Here is a 12,493-nt window from a genome sequence, read left to right on the forward strand (position 1 = left end):
ACATTAACCTTCCTATAAATTACTTAGGTTTTCTCATGTAGTATATAACCCGAAAACATTTCGTCGTCGTGTACCCTTCTTCATCTTATATTTAACTTTATTTTATCTACTGTTTTTCGATAAGAACCGTTATTTTTGCTCATGAATTTTCCTATAGTTTCCTTAATTCGCTTGAAAATTTCATATTTTTTCTATAAATTTTTAAGGCATTGGGTTTTTTATTAAAAAAACTTGTTTTTTTCCAACTTATTATTGTTAGTCAGTAGAAAAATAATAACACGAGGAAACAATGAGATTTTTGGTACAGGTGATAATTATGGAACTTAATTATCGATTTATATTAAAATTATTAATTTTTAACGGCCTTGAATTTAATTTACTCACATTTGAGAATTAATTTTGTTTTAAATTTTAATGTAATTTTGGAAATTAAAATCTTATTGAGATTTTAAAGAATGATTATCGTGCTGATTTTGATATTTTGGGATATTCAAAGCTATTTCAAGATTTGTAAAATATTTTTTTTGTGAATAGTTGATTTTATAAAATGTCTTTACGCTTGCCCAACTTGTTGAAATGTTGCCCTGGAATAGTTCAGCCAATGTCTAAGAATGAGTTCATAAACTCTTTAGTGGGAGAGAAAACGGATCCACAGCTGAAGCGGGGAGGCAACATTTCAATAAGATGGCCAAGGTTATTTTATAAAAAGAACTATTGTTTGGCTCATCGGTTTTATTTCTCAAACGGCGTCATTTGTGGCTTCGAAATATTAAGCTTTGGACCGCTTACAAATTAACGAACCGTTCGTGCTTGGCATAAACAAAAAATTTTGTCAACAGAATGTTATTTATTTTTACTATCCTATTTTGAACCAAACACTATCGAGGGACTTGAAAGTGAAATAAATTTAATACGGTCTGCGACTGTCGCGACATCTACTATCAGAAAGGATAATGCCATTTCTAATGGGCCCACAATAGGTACTTAAGTGACAAATTCTTCTGTAGTTTTCGGAGATTTTCGCTTTTAACATAGTGATACATTCGTATCTTGCTCGTGGGTGCTGCTTGTGTTTGTTGCCACGGTAACGCGTCTCGGTCGGCCATGGCGGTCACGTGATTATGTCGCCGGATCGTGCGGCGTTATGCCTCGTGATCTGTGACGTCATGGCGGCCGTTTCAAGGCGTAGCATAGCTACACGTACGCCTACGACTAAGCACTCTATAGAGTAATGGCAGTGCTACGTCACACGACGTCACCCATGCTTTTTCCTATTCATAAAATCAGCGCCCACTTTGAATATAAAAAAAATCGTTGAGTCACTACTCACTCATTAAATCCAATTTTAAACATACTTCCATTTTTCGATCAATTCCAAACAAATTAGGGGGGAGGGGTACTAGCTTTAATCGTTTCAATTTTAATATACGCGTTTTTTGTCTTATCGGCCTTAAAGGGGAAATAACCCGCAAGGCAATCTTTATGGAAGACCGCTTAAATTATTCAAATTTATCTGTACAGTGGTGCCAAACATTTTTAATGCCAAAGGCAAGAGCGGCCAGAGCTGCAAACGTTGGTGTTCCACACCAAATACCTGAGGTTATAATAATTATAATAATAAGCTAGGCTAATAACCAAGGCACCACCTTATGCCCAAGTCATCGAGCGACTTTAAAACCGGAAGTTTTCTTTTCGCTGAAGGTATTCTGCACAGTCGTTCACGATGTTTTAAGCCTATTTAAACTGGATCCGCATCCCTGCCACCTACAATCTGCCGTGACCGAAGATATACCGTAGCGAGTCCCATTACAGGCTTCTTCATCATTTCCCTCCCCCGCTGACGTCATGTCGAAGCCGCCTTTTTGAGGAGCGCACGACGTCATTAAGCGCTATAACCTTTTTGTTTTCGATATACACACCTGTTCTGGTCGGCAATTTGCTTAATGACGTAAGACACGCGTTCCTCGTTGAATAACGGTACATTGTGCTCAGTCTGTTGGATCGCAATTCTTTGACACACCTACTGTCGTGTCAGCTGATATACCCGTTCTTTCTGATGTTCCGAATACGTCAAGAATCTCTTAACTTAAAGCGAGTGTCGGCTCCTATTTTAAGGTTAGTATCGTTGGCGAGCGAGAGATGTCACTAACGCCGAGTTTAGTCGAAATTGAAACAAGTTGAGCGAGCAAATTATTCCCTCAAAAGTAGGGGCCTCGAGGTACCCCTTCCTTTGATTGGCTTTGCGTAATCACGTGCGCAGTCAACTTCGCTTGGATTGGCTTTTCCGCAATCACCTGTTTCAATCGCGTAATCGTCGACTTTCAAATAAATGACAATGCGTTTTTGAAAGTCGATAATAGATGGAAGCACCTTCCCGACGATCTAAGCAATCATAGCCATCTTCGTTACATAGACTCAATCAAAAATACAGAGGGCAACGTTAGAGCCGACACTTGCTTTAATCATAAGGTCCCCTAAAAAAGAATACATTAATGTCGAATTTTCACCCTGTTTGTAGTAGGAATCCATACCTCTACTTGGAATGCTTATCGCGGCAGATTTTCGTCTCGATGTGGCTGACGGTTTTTTGACGTCACTATACTTAACAAACAACTACGTGAGGGGGGAGCGCGCGCAGAGGGGATTTTTTCTGGTAGGCGGGGCTAACTGATCTTACCATACGCAATATGCCAGGATAAGCATTCCAACAGGGTTCGTACACGACCTGGAAAAGTCGGGAAATTTTAAAAGGTTTCCCAAAGGTCAGGGAATATGGAAATGATTCCAAAATGTAAAAATCAAGGGCGTATTTAATACTGAACGTTACATTACTTTCCAATATCAAGGGGCTTTGTGCAAATCGTAAGTCAGTTTTAGGTCTCAAAGGGGGGTGAAAATTAGAACCCCACCCGAAATAAAATCCTGGATACGTCCTTGTTCAAAATTCAAAAAAGAAATTTATAATTTATTGATGAATTATTTCGTAATTTTACTCCTATTTAATTAATTAATTAATAATATAAAAAATTATTCAGTATATTTAGAAGTAGCTATAAATTTTTAATTTGGGGAAGTTGCCATTATTAATACTTTCGATTCCGCACACTAGATGATGGCATCTGACTAAATAAAAAAATAGTAATTTTAAAGGGAAAAGCTACCTTTGACTATGCTTCCATTATCCCGCCTACCAAAGAGCTTATGAACACAGCCTTAAACTGAACTATTTCCTTGTCCCAGTTTAACAAGCTGGGCAACTGCGCACACGTCATGCCCGAACGTTTTGGTTAATTTTTATACGTTATTGATTTTAACATGAAATCTTATAGAATTAAAAAAAAATTATCTATTGTTTTTAAACATTTTATGCCTTTTTTCTTTATTCTATTTAAAATAAAATAAATATGATTGCCATAGTAACAGGCTACCACTGACTTTGTAGATCGAATATTAATTTGCCTCCAAAACCAATGTTAAATCTATTGTTTTATATTTAAAATTGCTAAGCTATTAACCAAAAAACCGTGAAACGAAGGAAATATAATATTTTCCTGACTTATTTCTATAGAGATTCAACCTAATGTAAATTACCGTCAAAGCAGACGACATTTTATTATTACCTCCTAAATTTGTTACTGAACCACAATTTAGCAGACGACAGTTGCTAAAATCCCGCCATCTTTGATTATTAATAGTTCAGTATGGAATCACTGGATGGGTCTTTTCGCCTGTTCTCTGACTAAATATTAACTCTTTAACCTAAAACGTTTTATTCGCCCGTTCCGCCCCATAAACTATTCGCTTGTTCCGGAGTGTTAGGGCCAGGGTTGGACATAAGGCACTAGTAGCGGCATTTGACTACTAAAATAAATGCTCTTGACAACTAAAATCAATCGAAATCTGGGGGCTCACTAGTCAAATTGACTAGTGAAATATTAACCTTAATATTCATAAATAATGGCGAAAGTATTATAAATTCATCATTCAACAATCCCATTTTATTTAAAAAAAATCATTTCATGTAACTCAAGTGATAATGAACTCTTATTTTAAGTTGGTTGTCTCTCTTGTTTTTATACCCCCATTTTCACCACCACTAGTCAGAATGACTACTAATAAAATATCTACGGTTTTAATTAAACAATCATTTTATCTAAGTCATGTAGAATCATGTCTCTAAATATAATATCAATTTTAAAAATATCCTTATGTCCAACCCTGGTTTGGGCTACTCTTTTTACTCCTTCTGAAAAGGAGGTGTAAAGAGAATAAATCGGATTTGGTCGTCTTCTAGCCAGAATTTATCTGCTAAAAAGGCCACAGGGAAAACGTTTTTATTCCGACTCCAACTATTCGCCACCACAAAGCAAAAAGACGTCGTAGCCTTACTTTTCTTACCCTACTCCGGAACAAACGAAAAGAAACCACCTACTATCCTTTCCGTATTGTATAGCCAAAGTGTCTGGGTGTCTGTCTGTAAACTCGCTCGGCACAATATCTTTCTCGATTACGCTAGCACGTGGCGCTTATTAACAAAAAAAGTGCCCCTCCCCTCGCGGTTCTTCGTTACCCCCTCGCTTCCCCCTGACCTTTTTTCAATGTTTTATTAGCTCGGATTCTCAGGCGATAAATCGAGCGGAAGAGAAAGGCTATTTCCCCCCCCCCCCTCCCTCCACGCCGTTATGTAATAGATCCCGAACTCTGGCGTCAAAATTAGCTTCTCTCCTCCCGTTTTGTCCCCTCCCTCCCCCCACACGCGTGCCTTCTTAAAAATGCCACGCTGTGAGTATAGTTACGATCTACTCATCCCACAAGTAACGATTATGATTCATTCATTTTCGGGGCAATAACACGGTGACCTTGTTACGATTTATGCGTTTTGAATGTTTTGATTTATTGCGCGCCGTCGACGTCTACTCTTTGTACGGTATTTTTTTAATAAATTTTCTTAAATTAGGGCATTTGACTTCAAATAATTATCAGTACTTTAAGACTTAATAATTTTGGTCGGAATTATTATTTTTTTAATTTTGAAATGTCTAAATTTTAAATAATCCAAAAACGGTGAAAAATACTTACTTTTTGTTTCTTCTTGGTGTATTGAATTATTTTAGTGTGGAAATGTTGCTTAAAATAGTGATAGAAGTTGTTTAGTAAAAAGTATTTTCAGGATTGGCAGTGGGCATGGAAAACACGGAATTTTAGGAATTTGTTAAGCAATCACGGAAATTAAATTTATCGCCAAGAAGTAATGTTTCCGAGAGCCAGGAGCTGCTAGTTCTGTTTATATAGTGCTTGTTGAAAAAATGGAAACTTTTCCCCTGTACGGTATGCAAAAAGTGTTTCCTTTAAGGCTTAGCTAAAACACGACGTTCTGTTTACAACATTTTTACAGATACTTGCAGGTCCTGGCTCTCGGATATATTATTTCTTGCGAATATTTGTTTTACTGCTGGTTTAAATCTTTCAAAATGCAAAAAGAAACCGGTACTATCTTCGTATTACTATTTGAATGGATTTTATTGAATTGTCTTTTGTCAAATTTTGACTCGCTAATAATGGTCGGGTTAAATGGAAACGTCAGAATTTGAATCTGAAAATATTTTGAGAACCTTGACCCAATTTCCGCGTAAAGAGGTGCCATCTAGTGTGCGTCAAAGTATTATAATATAACCTCTAATGGAGTCGCTTTAAATGTTCGTTTCCGCGTGAGCATTTAGCGAATAGGTTTATTAATATTTTTTAATATCTTTTCTTAGCGTGAAAATTCGTCGTCGAATCTCGAAGAGCTCTCGTCGGACTCGAACAGCAACAGCGGGCCCTCAGCGCAGGGTGGCAGCGGGCCCAGAAGCGCCACCCCCGGCGCCAGGAACCCCGGAACGCCCCCTTCGGCGTCCGCGCCCACTTCGCAACAGCAGGGCCCCGTCGGAACCCCGGGCCCGGCAGGAGGTCCCGGGGCCAATCAGCCGCAACAGCAGCAGCCCAATTCGCAACAGGCGGCTCCTCAGTCGAATTCCGGCTCTCAGTCTCAAGGACCCCAACAGCAACAGTCGGGCAACGGCAACTCCGCCGGAAACGGAAATAACGGCGGTTCTGGTGGCGGGAATTTGCAACCAGGAGGCGTATCTTCTCTCAGGCCTGTACCTTCACCATCGGGCTCATCGGCGGGTTCACGTTCCATGTCACCGGCCATTGGTCAGTACTATTTTGCTATTTCAGCTTTTGACTATTTATACTAGCAGGAGACTATAGAGGTATACACTTGGAATGTCTAAGGTTCCATTGGGACTGTGATACGAAAGCGCGTCGAGAAAAAGGCGGGGCTTAACTACGACAAGTGTAAAGCTTGGTTTCCACCAGCGCGCGTCAAAAAGCGACACTCGGCTTTGAAACAACATTATGACGCGCTCTTACGCGCGTTGGTGGAAACCAAGCTTAAGACGTAACACGACATTTCAAATTCATTGGCTGGAGGTTTGACGCGAAAAGAATGCGTCGTCCTGGTAACAAATAGGCGATCTTCCCGCGCAAAATAGTCTTATAAAATGACGGATTTGAAAACCTCAATTTGTTATCGTACTTAATATTTTAAAGTAATTATAATGTTCTTCGCGAAAGAAGTGTAGTGATACCTAATTTCAGGTATTCGTATGGTTATAAAAGAGATAATCAGGTAAGCTAATAATTAAGGCTGGGCGAATATTCGCTTCACGCCTTTTTGGTATTTGATCGAATATTGAATAGCATTTGTATTATTCGGTTATTATTATTCGGTAAATATTCGGCGAATATTCGGAAGATATTCGGCGAAAAAAATTACAAAAAGTACCTTAAAAAGTTAAAATGTGATTTTCTTATTTAATACCGAGATATACTTCAATATTGTAGTACCAAAGATTGTGTACTCTAGAGTCTAGTAATATTTTAAAATAAAATATATTTTTTATTTTGGGATGCTCAATGGTACTTTAAACTGATACAATTCTACCATTTAGATATTATTTTTTTTTAAATATTTAGACTATTAGATCTCTTATTCGACAAATATTTGGGTCAATATTCGGTATAGTATTCGACGAATATTCGGGCCTATTATTCGACGAATATTCGATAAGGTAATATTTGTACTAAGCTTAACTATTCGGTATTTGGTTCAAAAACTACTATTCGTCTCGGTATTCGATTAGAAATTTATTGGGTATTCGATATTCGTCTCGAAAGGCTAAAAATGATATTCGCCCAGCCTTACTAATAATATAATAACCATGACTAGGCTTAATGACGAGTTTTCGTCGAATTTGGGTAGCGAGGCGCGAGAGTTTTTCTTGTGAGTTTTCCCGCTTTAAGACACGCCAATTTCTACGAGCTTCATCACGGCCGTAAAAATCTCCCTTAGACATTCCAAGTGAATACCTATGTAGTTTCCTGATACTAGTGTTGTTAATTTTCCGAATTGCCGAAAATTTTCCGCAAATCGGAAAAATAAAAAAATTGAAACCTAAATTACTTTTTAAGGGTTTTTAAGGTTTTTAACTTTTTATCGATATAAAATGTCTAATATCAGTAAACATAGTACAAAACATTAATAGTGTTACATTGTTAATCAGTTTAAACTAGTTTAGAGGTTCAGTTTTACTTTTAGATTAGAAAAAATGAGGCGAAAATGCCGCTTGATTTAAATTTGCAAACAATATATTAGACTAATCATGGAATGAAAATTTTGTTCGGAAAAATACGGATAATTTTCCGGAAAAAGGCCATGGTCATTTTTCGGAAAATTTTCCGACTTACCACACTAATTTATACGCTCAATAATGTATTCAGAGAACAGGGTTCGCATAGGTCATGTAAATCAGGGAAAAGTTAGGGAATTTAAAGAATTGGTAAAAATTCAGGGAACGGTCAGGGAATTTTAAGAATTTGTAAAACTTTAAGGAAAAGTCAGGGAATTCGATTTAATCTTGACCCTTTTTATTGTAATTTTACTATAGATTTATGACAAATTCTATGATGATCATTTATTTCCTTCAAAGTTTGGCTAATTTTTTCCACATTGCTATAACCTTTTTAATGAAATATAAGTCCATTGAAATTTACTTCTGGTAAAAGTAAAATATAAAATGAAAATTTTGGCCTTAAAAGGTCAGGGAAAAATCTCTTAAAATGGTCAGGGAATTTGAATCTGAAAATTTGGTGGCAACCCTGTAGAATATTCTCAACTTTGGCAGTATAAAGGGAAACCATAGACAAACCTGTTTTATGTACCATAGCAGCAGCACAAAATCTATAATCGGCTATGAATGATCTTTTATTTCAAGGACTATTGATTGTCATTGACCCGTAATAATTTTACGCCAGACATGCCAAAAATGAACTAAACATAACACAAAAAATTAAGACATTATAAAAACCCGGAACTATCAGAGAAACAACCCTGAGCAACCTGACAATATCAAGTAAAATCAGTGGGCAAAGCTGGACGTGATTGCCACACGTTGGGGAATTTTAAAATGGGCTTAAAAAGTCAGGAATTTTAAAATGGGCATAAAAGGTCGGGGAATTTAAAAATGGGCTTAAAAAGTCAGGAATTTTAAAATGGGCCTAAAAGGTCGGGAATTTTAAAATGGGCATAAAAGGTCGGGGAATTTAAAAATGGGCTTAAAAAGTCAGGAATTTTAAAATGGGCATAAAAGGTCGGGGAATTTAAAAATGGGCTTAAAAAGTCAGGAATTTTAAAATGGGCATAAAAGGTCGGGGAATTTAAAAATGGGCTTAAAAAGTCAGGAATTTTAAAATGGGCATAAAAGGTCGGGGAATTTAAAAATGGGCTTAAAAAGTCGGGAATTTTAAAATGGGCATAAAAGGTCGGGGAATTTAAAAATTGGCTTAAAAAGTCGGGGAATTTTAAGAATTTGCAAAGAGTCATTGAATTCAGTTTAATCTTGACACTTTTTAAGGTAATTTTAATCTAGATATATGGCAAATTCTGCTATTGTTATTTAGATCCTAGATAGGTTTTTTAACTTTGAAATAACTTTCGTACTGAAATATTAGTTGATTAAATTTATTAACTTCTGATAAATGTAAAAGTTAAAACTTTCTAATTTTGGCTTTAAAAGAATTTGAATCTGATAATATTGTGGCAACCCTGTGGAAATATTGGGGGGGGGGGAATCCTTCGTAAATATTAGGAAAAATTTAAAGGCCTAGGATTTCTTCTGCCAGTTTTCCCTTAAAGTTTTCTTCCCGCCGCGCAAATATCCTGGTGGTAGGCCAACCGCAGAACACGTTGGCCTACGACCAGGATATTTGCGCGGCGGGAAGAAAACTTTAAGGGAAAACTGGCAGAAGAAATCCTAGGCCTTTAAGAAAATATCACGAAAATTTTCCTCTTGTCGCTTTAACCCGTATTATACACTAATTACGCTCAATTTATCAGCGTGTTTATTTATAGAAGTGGCGATGGTGTTTTTGGCGCGAATTATAGTTAGATGCACCCCCAGCACGTGTTTCTCGGAAGTCAACCCCCTTCCACCTCTACTTAAATAATGAAAGATAAAAGATTACATCTCTCAATAACGTGACTCGTACCCAATGTACACACACAATGGCCTTCCCGCCAAGAAACTTTGACATCACGAAATCAGGATTCTCTCTTTCGCTTTATTTTTTGCTCCGTCTGACGATAAGGAAAGAAGCCCTTTGAGCGGACCTGCTGCCTGGGGATTCCCTGCACTTCAGGATTTCACGCTGGGGGGGCGGGGGACCCTTAGGAACTAAGCCCCCTCCTCCGTCCCTTTCGATTTCGAGGTGACATCATTTTGACGTATCGGAAAATATAGTTCCTGGATTCGGGAAATATCTGTTGGAGAAAGAAATAAAGATTATATTTGATAAGCGATAAAATGTACTTACTATACGGGCTTTAGTTTATTATTATGTATTTCTACTTCGGAGTAATGACTATGACTACGGTTACATGGGGCTCTGAACGTCGAAACGTCGACGTTCCGAAAAGGGGAGCGGTTACATGATCGTCGTTTCAAAAAATACTACGGATTTTTCCTTCCAAAACAGGGTATTTTGGCCCTCCTTAAAAATATGCTTTACTTGCGTTTTATTAGTATATAATTTTCAGTAAAGTTTCTGTTGCTATTCTATTATAAAATAATACATTTTTAAATATAAATATATCAAGTATTTCATATAATAATAATATATAAAATGACATCTTTCATACGTTGATTAAGAGGTTACACGCAGCGCCGAACGTCGACGTAAGGCGTTAAATCGACGGTTCGAGGTAGTTTTCGTTAAGTCGACCTATCTCTTCGAACGTCGACGTTCGTGTGGTTACATGAGAAAAATAAACGTCGACGCTCCGAGCTCCATGTAACCGTAGTCTATGTAGGGTTGCTCCCGATCACGCTCGAACACTACGCTCCTTCACCTTAAAGAAAACTAAATTAGCCCGGTTTCTCATTTGGTTCCCTAAAACTGACGTCTTCCGAAGCAATGGAATCCTACGCAAGTGACGTTTTTCGGGCCGAGGGGGGAGGGTAAAATCGAAAATGATGCCCGCAGTTGTTTCAACATCGTCATTTTTTAATTATTCGTTATTTCACCCCCCCCCCCCCCCCATGGAAATCGTACTCTCTTCCCGGTCCCCCCCCCCCCCCCATGGAAATCGTACTCTCTTCCCGGTTTCGATGTTTCTTTTCCGGATTGTCATTGAGTCACTTCCTTAATTTCGCGAGTTTCTATGGAATGAATGGGCAGTTCGTCATTTCGATTTCCTCTGATTCTTGTGATGGGACGATTTTAAAGCTTAAAGTGTCAACTTAGCAGACGAAAATCCACCAGTTTAACGACTTCTCGCATTGGTCGTCACGTGCTAAAGTTGAAAAGGATTATGATTTTTACCAGTCTGTCAGAGACCCAAACCTAGACATTTACTATTCGTAGCTTACTCGTGGGTGTGGCTCGCGTTCGTTGCCACGGTAACACTTATCGGTCGGCCATGACATTAAGACGCCCATGGTGGTCACGTTATTATTTCGTAGGATCTTGTCGTTTTGACTCGTAATCTGTGACGTTAAATTAATGTTATAGCCTTCGACGCTACGAGGAAACTACGAATTGTTATATTTTTTATCACCATCACTAAAAGCGCGTGGATGGTAAATCCCTTCCCACTACCAGCGTGCATTCCCCCACTTCCTCTTACTAGTGGATGTAGATCTAGGCGACGATTACGGTTTAGGTCTATCTATAGAAAGTTTATCCTGCCCTCAAAGTCGTTGCGCGAGAGAGGATATATATATATATATATATATAGGTAGGCGTCCTTGCCGGGTGATACGTCATTCTCACAGCTGACGGGATTTATTGATGCACTCAAGTGAGCTCGACATTGACCTTGTAAATAGAGAGAGAGAGGAGCACAATACAGAAATCCCTTTTCCGCGGCATACGGGCTTCTCGTCCCAAAAACCTATATACGAGACCGAAAGTGGAAGGGAGACGCTCCAAAGAAATCTAGCCCTTCTCACACCCTGCCTCGCTGCTAGGGCTACTGCAGACTGGGGGAATACTACTTTGCGCGAGAGGTGCCCAATAGCGTTAGAATTCCCCGGGGGCTGGCAACTACGAAAAACCGAAATGGGATTCAAGCACTTGTTGAATATTATCTTCCGTTGAGTATGTTAGGCACACCCCTCTTTTGTAAGTGACAAATATACTGGGCTGTTCTAAGCGGCTGAACACGTTACAATTGGAAAATTGATAAATCATCGAATTGGATAAAACGGGAGACCCGACAATCTACGACGAAACAATTGCTTTTGGACAGGAGTGAAAATAACCCTGGATAACTTGAGTAATGATAACAGCAAGGATTTTAGGGCACATTAAACTCTACATTTAACAGTCATATTAAATTTACTACAGTCTTTAATACTAAATGTATAATCAGTTGTGTAATCACTTTCGTTCAATCAAAGCTACAATTATTATTTAGAGTTATCAGCCCCTCAAATGTGGCCTCGTGGGCCTTATTAATTTCCGCTATTTGGGTCCCTTGCTCAAAATGTAATAGATGATGTCTTCATAAATAAGGTCCAAAATATTCAGAGGTGGTCATATCCTTAATTAAATCATAATACTTTCAGACCCAGAATATGTGTTCCCAAATAGTATAAATTAAACTTATTTTTTTTCAGGCCAACAACAAAACATTCCTATGCCTCCAAGGCCATCTTCAAGTCAGTCGGACAACAGTGCTCCTAATACCATGAGTCAAACGGCATTACCAATTCCACCTGGTAAGTTGCCTTTTCATTATCTCCTTTCTTTAATAGAAATCAACTAGTTAGTAACATACCTACATTTATGAGCATTTTTCTGTCGTCAGCATTAATTTTAGAATGAATGTTTTTGGTTAATACTTTCTGCTGTATGTACCTTTATTTTTTATTTGTGCACGGCTTAGGTG

The 12,493-nt window shown here is 38.1% G+C and overlaps 1 protein-coding gene across 5 annotated transcripts in view; it reads left to right on the forward strand.

The window, feature by feature from the left end:
* Window positions 1-12,493, forward strand: part of osa (trithorax group protein osa) — a 72,441-nt gene that overhangs the window by 42,760 nt on the left and 17,188 nt on the right. For all 5 annotated transcript variants that reach the window (XM_090160439.1, XM_090160440.1, XM_090160441.1 and 2 more), the window contains exons 4-5: window positions 5,760-6,195; window positions 12,222-12,323. In XM_090160439.1, coding sequence (XP_090016565.1) covers window positions 5,760-6,195; window positions 12,222-12,323 — 538 coding nt within the window. The remainder of the gene's footprint in view (window positions 1-5,759; window positions 6,196-12,221; window positions 12,324-12,493) is intronic.

The sequence above is a fragment of the Leiobunum rupestre genome, chromosome 10, assembly GCF_980474605.1.
Source record: "Leiobunum rupestre chromosome 10, qqLeiRupe1.1.hap1, whole genome shotgun sequence".
Lineage (NCBI taxonomy): Eukaryota > Metazoa > Arthropoda > Arachnida > Opiliones > Sclerosomatidae > Leiobunum > Leiobunum rupestre.